The 12,810-nt window shown below is 44.7% G+C and overlaps 1 protein-coding gene and 1 pseudogene across 3 annotated transcripts in view; both read right to left on the bottom strand.

Annotated features, from left to right (window-relative positions):
* Window positions 1-12,810, bottom strand: part of Lima1 (LIM domain and actin binding 1) — a 96,338-nt gene that overhangs the window by 7,000 nt on the left and 76,528 nt on the right. For all 3 annotated transcript variants that reach the window (XM_005067237.4, XM_040753825.1, XM_040753826.1), the window contains 2 exons: window positions 9,768-9,825; window positions 7,447-7,556 (listed from right to left, as the gene is read on the bottom strand). In XM_005067237.4, the coding sequence (XP_005067294.1) occupies window positions 7,447-7,556; window positions 9,768-9,825 (168 nt within the window). The remainder of the gene's footprint in view (window positions 1-7,446; window positions 7,557-9,767; window positions 9,826-12,810) is intronic.
* Window positions 6,195-6,295, bottom strand: LOC121143036 (annotated as a pseudogene).

The following is a 12,810-nucleotide window of genomic DNA, read 5'->3' as shown; positions in this document are numbered from 1 at the left end:
CCACACACACAGTCACCACACACACAGACACATGACACACACACACACACACATCACAGCATGGAAGGATGCAGCCCAAGGGATAGAAGGGAGAACCTGAGACAGTGAAGGCTTTGCTCACATTAGGAGGGAAGTGGAAGGCAGGAGCAGAAATTAGGAGCCAGGAGCAGGACGCAGAAGCTGGAAGAGACGAATAGGAACCTTCAGTGAATACACAGCATTTGGTGTGCCCCGGAGCACTTGACTACAGCTGATCCGGAACCCAGACTTGGATCCAAGAATAAGACCACGTTCTCTTTCAAGTAACTCTGTTACAGGAGGCAGAACCCAGGTCCTCGCAGATCTACCTGGAACACATTCAGCCTCAGGAGAGAGGAGGCTTTTATGAACCTTCACCCATACAACGAGTGTCTGGCTAGTAATTCTTGAGCCTTTTATTGCCTCCCTCACGTGACCCACACTTCTCTCTTCAATGAAGTCAAAATGAAAAGTCACCCCCCTCCTCCTCCTCCTCGACAGCAACTGCTGCTGCCTCAAACAACCGACAAACCACAAGTTCTGGTTGGCCAGACCTACTAGGTTTCTGCTACTGCTATTCCTGTCTCCCAGTCTTCTCTTGCTATTATTTAAGGTTTGTGCAGCAGCTGCCCAAGGGACTTTATACTGTCATAAAAACAACAGAAGAGGCTCCCAGCATGATAACATGCCAAGTCATAGTGGCTGTGCTGTGCCTTCCCTTTAATTCTCCGTCCTGGGCTCTCAGCCACATTTCTGTAATTTCCCCCATGTCTATTCAGGCAACAGGAAGCACAGTCAGTGCCGAAAACTCTCCCATTATCGGAGGCCTGGCATGCATCCTGCCCATGCCTCCATGGTAGGTTCAGACTTGGCACAGCCATGTTTGGAACTCTGCCAACATGGGAATGTCAGGCATGTTTATATATATATATATATATATATATATATATATATATATATATATATATATATAAATTCAGGTCTTTTTTTAAAGATTTATTTATTACATATTCGGCGTTCTGCCTACATGCCAGAAGAGGGCACCAGATTGAATTACAGATGGTTGTGAGCCACCATGTGGTTGCTGGGAACTGAACTCAGGACCCCTGGAAGAGCAGTCAGTGCTCTTAACCTCTGAGCCATCTCTCCAGCCCCCTTTACAATACATTTTCCCATTGAGTAAGTGAAGCCTTTCCCCCCTATTTCTCTTCCTCCACCCCTTTTCTCACACGTAGATAGTGAAGCATGAGGGGTGTCAGATGCCTGACCAAGGTTGCAGAATTAGAATTACATCCGGAACTCCTAACTCAGACCAACAGAGTGCTTTCTACACTGTGCAGGGCTGTTGTTCAGTTTTCATAACTAAAGGCAACTCTTTGGAGACGAGACCAGATGCTAGCTCTCACACATGAAACAAGCTGTAGTCTTCGTTTGATTAAGACATGTAGATATTATCTTCATGGCATTCTGGAATGAAGGGGTAACATATAAACGTATATTAATCAACAAAGCCTTTCCCATATGAGGAATATTACAGGCTTCTGTTGATGGGTATCTATCTACTCGAAGCTAGTTCCCAGCGAATCTACATGGCTTCATCTACATTCTTTCAGTGTTTTTGCCTTACACATATTTTTCAATCTGATGAAGGCCCCAGTGGCAGAGAATCTGTGAATGAAGGGGAGAAGGGAAGCAGCTGGCCCTGGGCAGTGAAACTAAGCCTTTAGACATAATGAAATCGGAAAAAAATCCGGCACCGATGCCAGACCTCCATTCATCAGATGAATACCACAAATGCCGTTCATTCCTTCCTTCCAGTTTGTGCAAATAGCTAGGTAATAAAACTGACATTCTTCACCACGCAGTAAATGGTAGAGGCAGCTCTGTGTAGCCTGCAGCTTCTCTGAGCAAAACTCTCTGTGAACTCATTCTCAAGACCATTCAGATCCCAGATAGAATGCCTCTAATCGACCGTCTACGAGAGAGGAGAGGGGGGACGCTGGGACTGCAGTGACAAGAGTCTAGTGACCCTCGATCATAATTCTAATAGCTCTGTAAAAGAGCATAAAACCAGGCTGGGAGAGGGTAGCCTGGTGGAAAGAGTTTGCTTATCATGCTTGAGGTTGTACATCCTCAACACCACACAATGAAACCACAAAGCCTCTTCTCCCTGCCCACAGGGGACAGCTAGACAGGTCTTGGAAGGGGCACTACATAACTTGTCCTTCCAAGCAGCACGGGCACTTTCTTCCCACCTCGACCAGCAGGAGCACTGGAGGAAATCTGGGGCTGGGCTGTCTCGGCACAATGAAGACAAGTTGGTGACCCTCAGGGCTGGTCACATCCTCTTGCCTTTTCCTCCCTTCTGGGTCTCTCTCCCCCACCCCATCATTGATAACTGGAGACCTCAGAAGTCAGGCATGGTGGTAAATGGTTGTATCTTTGTACTTGGGAGGCAGATACGGGAAGATTGCAAGACTTGGGCTGAATAGTGAAACCCTGTCTCAAGCAATTTTTGAAAAGTTGTTAAAAATCCCCAGGGTTGGCGCATGTCTTCAGTCCTAGCACTCAGAAGGCAGAGGCAGGAAGATCTCTGTCAGTTTGAGGCTGGCCTGGTCTATAAAGTGAGTTCCAGGACAGCCAGAACTATGTAGAGAGACTGTCTCAAAACAAACAAAAAAATCCCCGGGGGGTTGGGGGTTAGGGTGGGGAGGGGTTGAGAGTTGGCTCAGTGGGTAACAGCACTGACTATTCTAGCAGAGGACTTGGATTCCATTCCTGGCACCAAACAGTGGCTCACAGCCACCTGTAGTCCTGTTCCAGGGGACCCAATGCCCTCTTCTTACCTTCACAGGAACCAGGGACACAAATGGCAAATATACACACAGGCAAAACATTCATACAATAAAAATAAACAAAGATATACATTTTTAAAAAGTCCCCAGAGTTTCCTGAAGCAGAACAGGCCTGACCTTTGTCCCAACCCCTCCGGTCTGAACTTCTAACTTGAACTTAATCAGCATGACACCTCACCAAATGAGCTCGGCGGCCAGGGGGTTCAGATTATACAACAGTCTTGCTTTCTTCACACATATATTTTAAAAACATTTGTTCAATTGTTTGAGATAGAATCTGTCTATGTGAACCTGGCTGTCTTGGAACTCACTCTGTAGACCCACAGAGACCTTCCCCTTCTGCCTCCAGCGTGCTGGGATTAAAGGAGTGACACACTGTGCCTGACAATATTTCTGTGTGCATGAGTGTTTTGTCTACATGTATGTCATATGCACCACATGTGTGCCTGGTGCTCCAGGGGACAGAGAGGCCCTGGATGCCCTGGAGCTGGAGTCACAGACAGTTGTAGGCCACCATGTGGGTGCTTTGCAAGAGCCAGCCAGTGCTCTAAACCACTGAGCCAACTCTCCAGCCACCTGTGGTTTTTACTTTAAGACTAAACTTTAAAATTATTTGAGTTCCTTGCCTAGGATGCCCTATTTTTCAGTAACAGGCACTAAGAACAGATCTCTTTCCCCCCTCAGGATGCGTAGGACTCAAAAATCTATTTTGAGTGAACAAATGTATTCTTAGCTGAATGTAATTTCCCAAAGTAGAGAAATAACTTCTGCTGCAAAGTCTAGGGCCACAAGACCAGTTATGCAGGCAGGTCTTTCCGTACACAGTTACTGAAGTTTTTACCTTGCTTGTAGACTGTAAGGGGGACTCTGAGCTAGAGAAAAGAAAAGGCTCTTAAAGGAAGTGGAGATGAAATTAGGTCCCATGCCAGCCTCTGCTCACCATAATCTTTTGAGCTTTGGACGGATTACTGACAAGCACAGGGAACCAAGCGACATACTCCAGTCTTCACCCAAGTTTCAGGTCCTGAGGTGTGTGCGTATAAAGGCGGGCTGTGAATGCCACTGCTGAGTGTTTGTTCTTGGATTAAGCAGGATTCAGATTCTTCAGTTACGCAGAATCCATAACCAGGTCACATATACTAAGTCATTGTTTTTTTTTAAATAGGGTCAGTCTCAATGCATAGTCCAGGCTAGTCTAGAATTCGCTATTCTCCTGCCTCAGCTTCAGCATGTACCATGCTGCTTTTGCTACCCTTTTCTTCAATAATTTTTAAGGGTGTGTGTGTGTGTGAGTGTGTGTGTGTGTGTTGCAACACAATACGGTAATCCAGAGGACAGCTTGCAGGAGGTCTTTCTTTTCATGTGGGCTCAAACAGCTTGACAGATGGTTTATCTGCTGAGCCATTTCACTGATGGTGCTGGCAATTTGTTGTCAATTTGACACAGGTTAGAGTCATCTGAGAGGAGGGTGCCTCAGTGGAGAAAATGTCTTCATAAGATTGGGCTGTAAGCAGCCGGGCGTTGGTGGCGACTGCCTTTAATCCCAGCATTCGGGAGGCAGAGGCAGGAGGATCTCTATGAGTTTGAGGCCAGCCTGGTCTACAGAGCGAGTTCCAGGACAGCCTCCAAAACAATACAGAGAAACCCAGTCTTGTAAAACCAAAAAAAAAAAAAAAAAAAAAAAAAGATTGGGCTATAGGCGAGCCTATAGGGCATTTTCTTAATTAGTGATTGATGGGGGAGGACCCAGGGCACTGTGGATGGGGCCATCCCTAGGAAAGTGGTCTTGGGTTCTATAAGAAAGCACACTGAGCAAGCCATGAGGAGCAAGTCAGTAAGGAGCACTCCTCCATGGCCTCTGCATCAGTTAACTGCCTCCAGGTTCCTGCCCTGATCCCTTCAATGATGAACTATGATGGAGAGGCATAAGTAAACCCTCTCCTCCCCAACTTGCCTTCGGTCACAGTGTTTTATCACAGCAACAGTAACCCTAACTAGGACACGGTCTTCTTTACCATGCTCTCTGCCTTATTTTTTCTTGTAGAGCTCAAGAGTTGGGATCCAGGATCTCATATATTAGGAAAGCACTCTACCGTAGGTCTAGGGGGCCCAGCGCCCTACCTCCACCTTTTAATTATATTTTGTTACTAGTTTTAAACCAGAACCACAACCCAAACATTCACACATGGGCGGGGTTGTGGAGAGGAAGGCCATATGCAGCACTGGCTACCTCGTTGGCCTTCAGATCCTGGAAAGATAAACACTGACAGCAGGTCTCTGGGACAGAGGCAAGCAGAACACAGGTATCCATTCAACTCCTGAGACTCTGATCTTCCTTCCCACAATTGCTTCGGTGCCAGCCCTGCGCTCGAACATCCAGCCACGCCTCCAGCCTCTCAGGTCATGTTTTCTTTGCGCTTGTTTTCTCTGGTTCCTTTCTTCAGTTTCTGCTCTTTTCCCGTAAACCACACTCTCAGGGATCTCTGCTTCCTTTAAACACTTCTTGTTTGCTCTCTGCCCTCTTAGTCTATTTTTTAAATGCTGGGTTCCTTTTTCCTCTTTTCATCCTTTCCTCGCTAACGTGCTCATCTGCAGACGGATCGTGGACACAGAAGAGAAACACTCAGGCAGAGACGCTAGTGGCCACCCTGAAGCCATTCTACCCTTCAGTTTCTCTCAAGCTGAGATTCTTAAAACAAAACCTAACTGCGCAAAAGCACACCCCTGGAGAAGGCCAGGGAGAAGTGTCACTAGTCACCACCACTAACAGGAAGCAGCACCACACATGTCAACACGAACTCACAAGTCTGTTAGCAACTCGTGAAATGTGGGGGGGGAAAAAACTTAATTCTTTTTGTATATGTGTGTTCATGTGTGTGCGGGTGCACGTGGGGGTCAGAGATCAATGCCAGGTGTCTTCCTCAGTCACTTTTTTTTCAAACATCTTGCACTTTTACATAAATTAGTGCTACATGCAAATGACTAAGCATGGGGGGGAAAGTTCAGTTCACAGTTTCCATTGTTTACACTAGAAAAATTAATTTTTATTTATTATGTATACAGTGTTCTGTCTGCATGCATGCCTGTAGGCCAGATGAGGGTATCAGATCTCATTATAGACGGTTGTGAGCGGCCATGTGGGTGCTGGGTTTTGAACCCGGGTGCTTTGGAAGGGCAACCAGTGCTCTTATCTGCTGAGCCATCTCTCCAGCCCCGAAAAATTAATTTTTAATAACGACTAAAATCTGCCTCCTAACTTGAGGGATCAAGGCGCTGCATATACACATTTGTATTGATTATTTGGGAATTTCATATAATGCAAGATATATGGAATGCTTCATGAATTTTCGAGTCATCCTTATGCAGTGGCCATGCTGATCTCTGTATCGTTCCAGTTTTAGTGTAGGACCTGCAAAGTGAGCACCCTTAGCCACTTCCCATCTTCGTCTTTGGGACAAGGTCTCTCACTGAACCTGCCGCTTACCTATTTGGCTAGACTGGCTGGCCAGCAGCTCTCAGCTAATCTCCAGTCTCTGCCTCCCCAGCACTGGGGTTACAGTCCTGAGCGCCATGGCCAGCAGCTCTCAGCTAATCTCCAGTCTCTGCCTCCCCAGCACTGGGATTACAGTCCTGAGCGCCATGTCCAGCTTTTTACATGGGTGCTGGGAGAGCCAAATTCAGGTCCTTGCTGCTGACGCACAAGCACCTTATCTAATGAGGGAGCTCTGCAGGCCCCACCCTTTTGTGTTGCTGTTTTGCTTGCCTTAAGCTTATGGCACATCTTGTCTCCACTTGTGAACTCACAGGAGTCTTCCTGCTTCAGCCTCCTGAGTGCTGGGATCACAGCTGTGAGCCACCATGACAGATAAACTAAGAGCCTTGCATAGCCTGGAACTCAGAGAGATGAGCTTACCTGACTTTTGAGAGATTAAATGTGTGTGCTACCATATCTGACATGAAGTGATTCTTTCTCTCATATATATATATACATATATATATACATTTATAAATATATAATCACATACCCATACATATTTTATATACAGAAAAATATATAATTTTCTTTGTATGAGTGGTTTGCCTGCATGTATATATGTGTACCATATGAACTCCTGGTGTTCCAGGAGGCTAGAAGAGGGAGTTATAGATGGTCATGAGCCACTGGGAATTGAACCTGGGTCCTATAAAAGAACAATATGTGTTTTTAATCAGTGAGCCTTCTCTTCAGCCCCTGAATCTCTCTCTCTCTCTCTCTCTCTCTCTCTCTCTCTCTCTCTCTCTCTCTCTCTCTCTCTCTCTCTCTCTCTCTCTCTCTCTCTCTCTCTATCTATCTATCTTCTATGATTTTTTGAGACGGGGGTCTCTAACAGCCCTGGTTGTCCTGGAACTCACTCTGTAGATCAGGCTGGCTTCAAACTCACAGAGATCTTCCTGTCTCTGCCTCCTGCCACCATCGCCCAGGCTGAAAGTGACCCTTCCTGGCATTATGTCTAGGACGGCCCAAACAGGTAATGCTGCATCATGTGGGACTGGAAACAAGAGTCTAGGACTCGGAGTGCAAGTGCCACCGTACCTTCACTGTTCTGGAAGGAGAACTTTCCGGAAGATTGGAGGTTCTGGCGTCAGGACTCAGTGGCTTAGGGTACACAGGCTGCTGGGCCTCACTCTTCACCGGGGAGTTACCTGATTGAGTCACAGAGGGCAGGCATTTTAGAGTAGATCAGGGCAAGGTTCTCTCAGAAGGCAAACATGGGTATTTCCCACTGGGGACTGGTCCTTTTAGCATCAGGAAGATACTGCTTTTCTGTTGAAGAGGATCTAAATTGAAAGTGTCTGGGCTTCCCCTAGGAGTCAGACTGTCAGTAGGGACTTTCTCTGCAGCACACAGCTGGGATCCAAGCCACCCATATAACATTCTGCTCTGAAGTGTTTGCCATTTCTTAAGGCTGCGGGTATAGATTTTGATGTTTTAGTAGTTGGCACTCTCAATAGCTTCTGGTGTGCTTCAACTGAAGATGGGGAAAATGAAGGAATATTGTTGAGTCTTTGTAGGTCATTCTTTGAAAAAAGATTTTTAGATACAGGGTCTTGTTCTGGTTGGCCTGGAATTTGTTAAGTAGACCAGGCTGGCCTCAAACTCACAGATCCATTTTGCTTCCCCCTCCCAAGTGTGGGGATTGAAGGGGTGTACCACTGTGACCACTTGCCTGTTCTGGATTATTTTAAAAGCAGATATCAATTATGCAAATACCACATAAAGATTTTCTTCCTAATTATTTAAGTAACAGCATATGAACTAATTTCTTGCCAGCGTGTGTACCTCATGATGAAACTCAGGAGATACAGAAAAGCCTTTCATACAGCTGCTAAGAGACCATTTAAACAAAATTCTCGAGTATAGAGTTGGGCTGACAAGATGGTTCTACAGGTAAAAACACTTGCCACTGAGGCTGAGGACCTGAGTTCAATTCCCAGTATCCATACAGTGAAGGAGAGTGCAGATTTCTGCAAGCTGGCCTGAGTCCACATGAAAACAAATGGATTAAAATGTTTTTAAAGCCTAAAGTCAACAAAGTAACAAAGCACTAAAGGGTTATGGTCTGTTTCTGGAAAAAAGAAAAAGAAGGAAGAAATGTATTGCAAACCCAATTTAAAAAAAAACACAAACAAAAACAAAACCCCTTTAATTCAAGCAAACGAATGCAAAGCAAAAAGTACTCTTGATTTCAGCACTGAGCTTTTTCGGGCAATCAAAAGGGAGGTTTATTAGAAATCTGCTTGACTTAAGATCCTGCCTCAGTTTTGAGGGTTTCTGTGTTCAGATTTGTTGTGGGGGAAGCTAGAAATCTATACATATTTAAGAACAATTCACTGAGCTAGGCAAAGTGGCACAAGCCTTTAATCCCCACTTATAGCAAAGGAAGGTGGATCTCTGTGAGTTCAAGGCCAGCCTGGTCTACATAGGAAGCTCCAGGACAACCAGGGCTACACAGAAAAACCCTGTCTCAAAAACAAAAAGCAAACAAACAAAAAACCAGTACACTGAAAAATCAGCAGTGGTAACGGTATCACAAGCATTGTGGCACATCCCACATCTCTAATTGTGGCACCTAGGAGGCGGAGGTAGGAGAGTTCAGTATCTTCTATATAGTAAATTCTAGGCCAGTCAGTATACAGTGAGACTGCGTCAGAAAAATAAATAAATAAAAATAGAAATAATAAAAGTAAAACCCAAATCTTTTGAGAAACCAGGCTTACAATTACTCCAAAACAAGATAAAATTATGTCAAAATTTAACACTTTGAGGCCTTTAAAATGTTCCTAATAATTAATACCCTTCTTGAACACCCTCTATTGAAGTAAGACTTCAAGATCAGTTTATACAGCTTTGGACCTGGAAGAGTCTAGTGCAAAAGGTGTAAGTTCAATGAGAGAAGTGTTGCTAAAAGTTATTCTTTTAGTAAGGGCTGAAGGGATGGCTCAGAAGTTAAGAATACTGGCTGTCCTTTCAGAGGACCAAGGTTCAATTCCCAGCACCTACATAGTAACTCCTGTCTGCAACTCCAGTTCCAAGGGATCTGATGCCAGTGTCGTGATAGGCACTACAGGCACATGGTCTACAGACAACATTAAGGCATACACCTATATAGATAAAATAAAAATAAATAAAATCTCAAAAATTAAAAAAAAACCACCCGTGTTCCATGTTAACTATCTATAATTTAACTTCCCCTGAGCTATGGAAAGTGTGAAGGGCATTCGAGCAGCAGTCCTGGAAACAAAGGGGAAACCCAGTGGAAACTCCGATGAGCTCCAATACTGGGTGTGCTGTGTCCCTTCCTCAACAGACAGCAGCAGGGACCCCACCACACAGAGCTAAGAGCAAATGCTTACAGGCATCATCTTCAGCAGGGCCAGAATGGGCCAACAGGCTATTCTCAGTTGCAGAAACCTACAAGGAAAAAAAAAAGATTAAAGGGGATTAAGAAGCGCATTAAAAATAAAAGAGCAAACTGCTGCCAATGCCATAAAAACCTGCTGACTCCAGTTAGTCACTGGCTGCCTGAGGGGAAATAACGGCCCCAGAACAGCTGAGCATTTAAACAAGAGGCAGCAAACGTCTTTTACGAGGGTATTAACGTGCCTCTCAATTAAGGGGGAGCACTAGAACAGACTGCATTCCGCTGCCAAGTGTGCAGCGGCTCCCTCATAAAGAATTTCCAAGCCATATGTATCCCAGGAAGCAAAAACCAAATAACCCGTGTCAAGGAGAGCAAACCCCTCACATGTCGACTGTCACCGAATACACGCCACAGCAAGGGAAAGGAACATATTTAAGCACAGGAGTTATTTGTACTCTTGTTTCCATTTGTGTGTGGGGGGGGTAGAGAAGCTGAGATTTGGGAGCAAAGGGAGGAGGATCAGGAGTTGAAGATAATCCCTTGCTATACTGTGAGTTTGATGTTAGCCTGGGCTACAGTAAACCATGTCTCAAAAAAAAAAAAAAAAGATATAAGTTAAAATAAATAAAAGAAAGAAAACAGAAAAGAAGAAAAAAAGGGAAATGGGTGAAGAGTTGGCCCATCTGTTAAGAGCACTGGCTGCTCCGTTGAAAGACCCAGATTCAATTCCAAGCACCCACATGGTGGTTCACAATCATCTGTAACTCTAGTCCCGGCAAATCAACCCCCACGCCCTTTTTGGTTTTTCAAGACAGGGTTTCTCTATGTATATCTTTGGAGGCTGTCCTGGAGCTCACTTTGTAGGCCAGGGAGGCCTTGAACTCGCAGAGATCCACGTGTGCCGCCACCACCACCTGGCTAAGAAGCAGATCTTATGCATAAGTATATATCTTTTCCTCAGAATCTACAAATTTAAATAAAAAACTACCTCTTTCCCCCTCTATATAGCCCCTAGCCCTTCTTGGTGTATATTGACAATATCTAAGATCATGACGCTAGATTTAATGGGTGATACTAAGTGTCTACATCAAGATATCTCAAGAAATGAATACATTTACAATGGAAACTAAGTTGTTGGCTGACCACACCTGATTGCCAGCATTTTCCCCTACTCTCTTTTCACTACAGGAATTCTACCTTGGCAAAGAATAAACTGGAACGATCACAGTTGACATTTACCGAGTGTTTACTGCATCTGGGTGCCAGGTATTGGGTCAATCGCCTCCACATGCCATATTTCATCTAATGAAAGTTGTCCTTGGCTATGAAAAGACCTTCACTGCTGGCTGGTTGGCACATGCCTACAGTCTCAGCACCCGAGAAACAGAGGCAGGAGGGGCCAGTAATTCAGGGTCATCCTTGCTTACACAGTAGATTAGAGGCTAGCCTGTGCTACACGAGACCCTGTCATCAAAAACCAAACTGAACAAAAAAGACTCCCAACTCTTGTGAATCTGTAGGTGCATCCATCCTGGGATGTTCTTCCCTCTCCTGTAGCCTGGTCCCTTGAACACTCAATGTAACTGCACGTGGGTGGGCAGATGTCATTACCGAAGGAACTTCAGGCAGGAGCACTAGAGACCATGCTTAGACATCTCACTGTAGGAAAAGCAGCAGCTTGACGATGCATGGCATTTCAAGAAAGTTTCCTTGGGGCTGGAGAGGCTGCATTGCTGTCAGGAGCACTGGCTGCTCCTGCAGAGAGAGAATCTGGGCTCAATTCCCAGCACCCACACGGTGGCTCACAACTACCTGTAACTTATGATCTGGGGGAAGCCAGTGCCCTCTTACATTTTCAAAGGGTAAATAGCAGCATGTGTGTGCGTGTGTATTTGTTTTTTAAAAGACTGTTTCCTGTAGCATTAACATCTTTTTGTAGCAGACCAAAGTTCAAACAGCTTAGGTACTGGTTAACGAAAGGCAGCCCAGGCACTGAAAAGCCTACATCTGGCAAGATGTGCTTAAAAAGTATTTACCACCTTTATCTCCTCCTTCCCCACCCACTCCCTGATTTATGATTCACTTGCAACTCGTGATCTTTTGCACTGTAATTAAAATGTTCTGATCTTGCCGTGCAGCCCAGAGTTCTAATTTCAAATCAAACCGGCATGAAGACAATCAAGAATAAAGCACAAGAACAGTGCTTGGATTTTTTTTTAAAACTCATATACTATAAGGAAAATTCCAAACATATTTACTTGTCAAATTTGAAAAACAGCTTTACCACCACCTTTAATTACAGTACTCAAGAGGCAGAGACAGGTAGATCTAGGCAGATCTCTGTGAGTTTCAGGTTAGCCTGGTCTACAGGGTAAGACCCTGTCTCAAAAAAAAAAAAAAAAAAAAAAAAGATGTCTACTGCTGTGAAGATATGTAAAATTTATCATTACTATTTAAGATTTTTAAAAAATTGTTTATTTGTATTTTACATACATTGATGTTTTGCTTGCATATATGACCGTGTGAGGGTGTTGGATCCCCTGGAACAGTAGTTACAGACTATTGTGAGCTGCCATGTGGATGCTAGGAATTGAACCCAGGTCCTTGGAAGAGCAACCAGTGCTCTTAACCACTGAGCCATCTCTCCAGTCCCAAGATTTTTTTTTTTTAACAAACTGTCTATGTATGAGTTCTTTGCCTGCATGCTTGTATGTATGTATACTATGTGCACACCTGGTGTGCATGGAGGCTCAGAAAAGTGTGTAAGAGCCCCTGGAATTTTAGTTGCAGACATTCCTAAGCTGCTATGTGGGTTCTGGGAACTGAATCCAGATCTTCTGAAGAGCAGCCAGGGCTCAAAACTGCCAAACCCGGTGTAAAATTTATTTGACGAATCTATGATGGGCAAGTACGCTGTCTACATACAGTTGTTACTTGCTGCATCTAGGCCGCCCATCTCATGATTAAGGCGTGCATCCCAAATGTGATTTTCTGGAACTCTTTCCACGGCTTCTCACCGATGTCTGATTATATGG

This window comes from Mesocricetus auratus, unplaced genomic scaffold (genome assembly GCF_017639785.1).
Source record: "Mesocricetus auratus isolate SY011 unplaced genomic scaffold, BCM_Maur_2.0 Super-Scaffold_100010, whole genome shotgun sequence".
NCBI lineage: Eukaryota > Metazoa > Chordata > Mammalia > Rodentia > Cricetidae > Mesocricetus > Mesocricetus auratus.
This window is presented reverse-complemented; position numbering and strand designations above follow the sequence as displayed.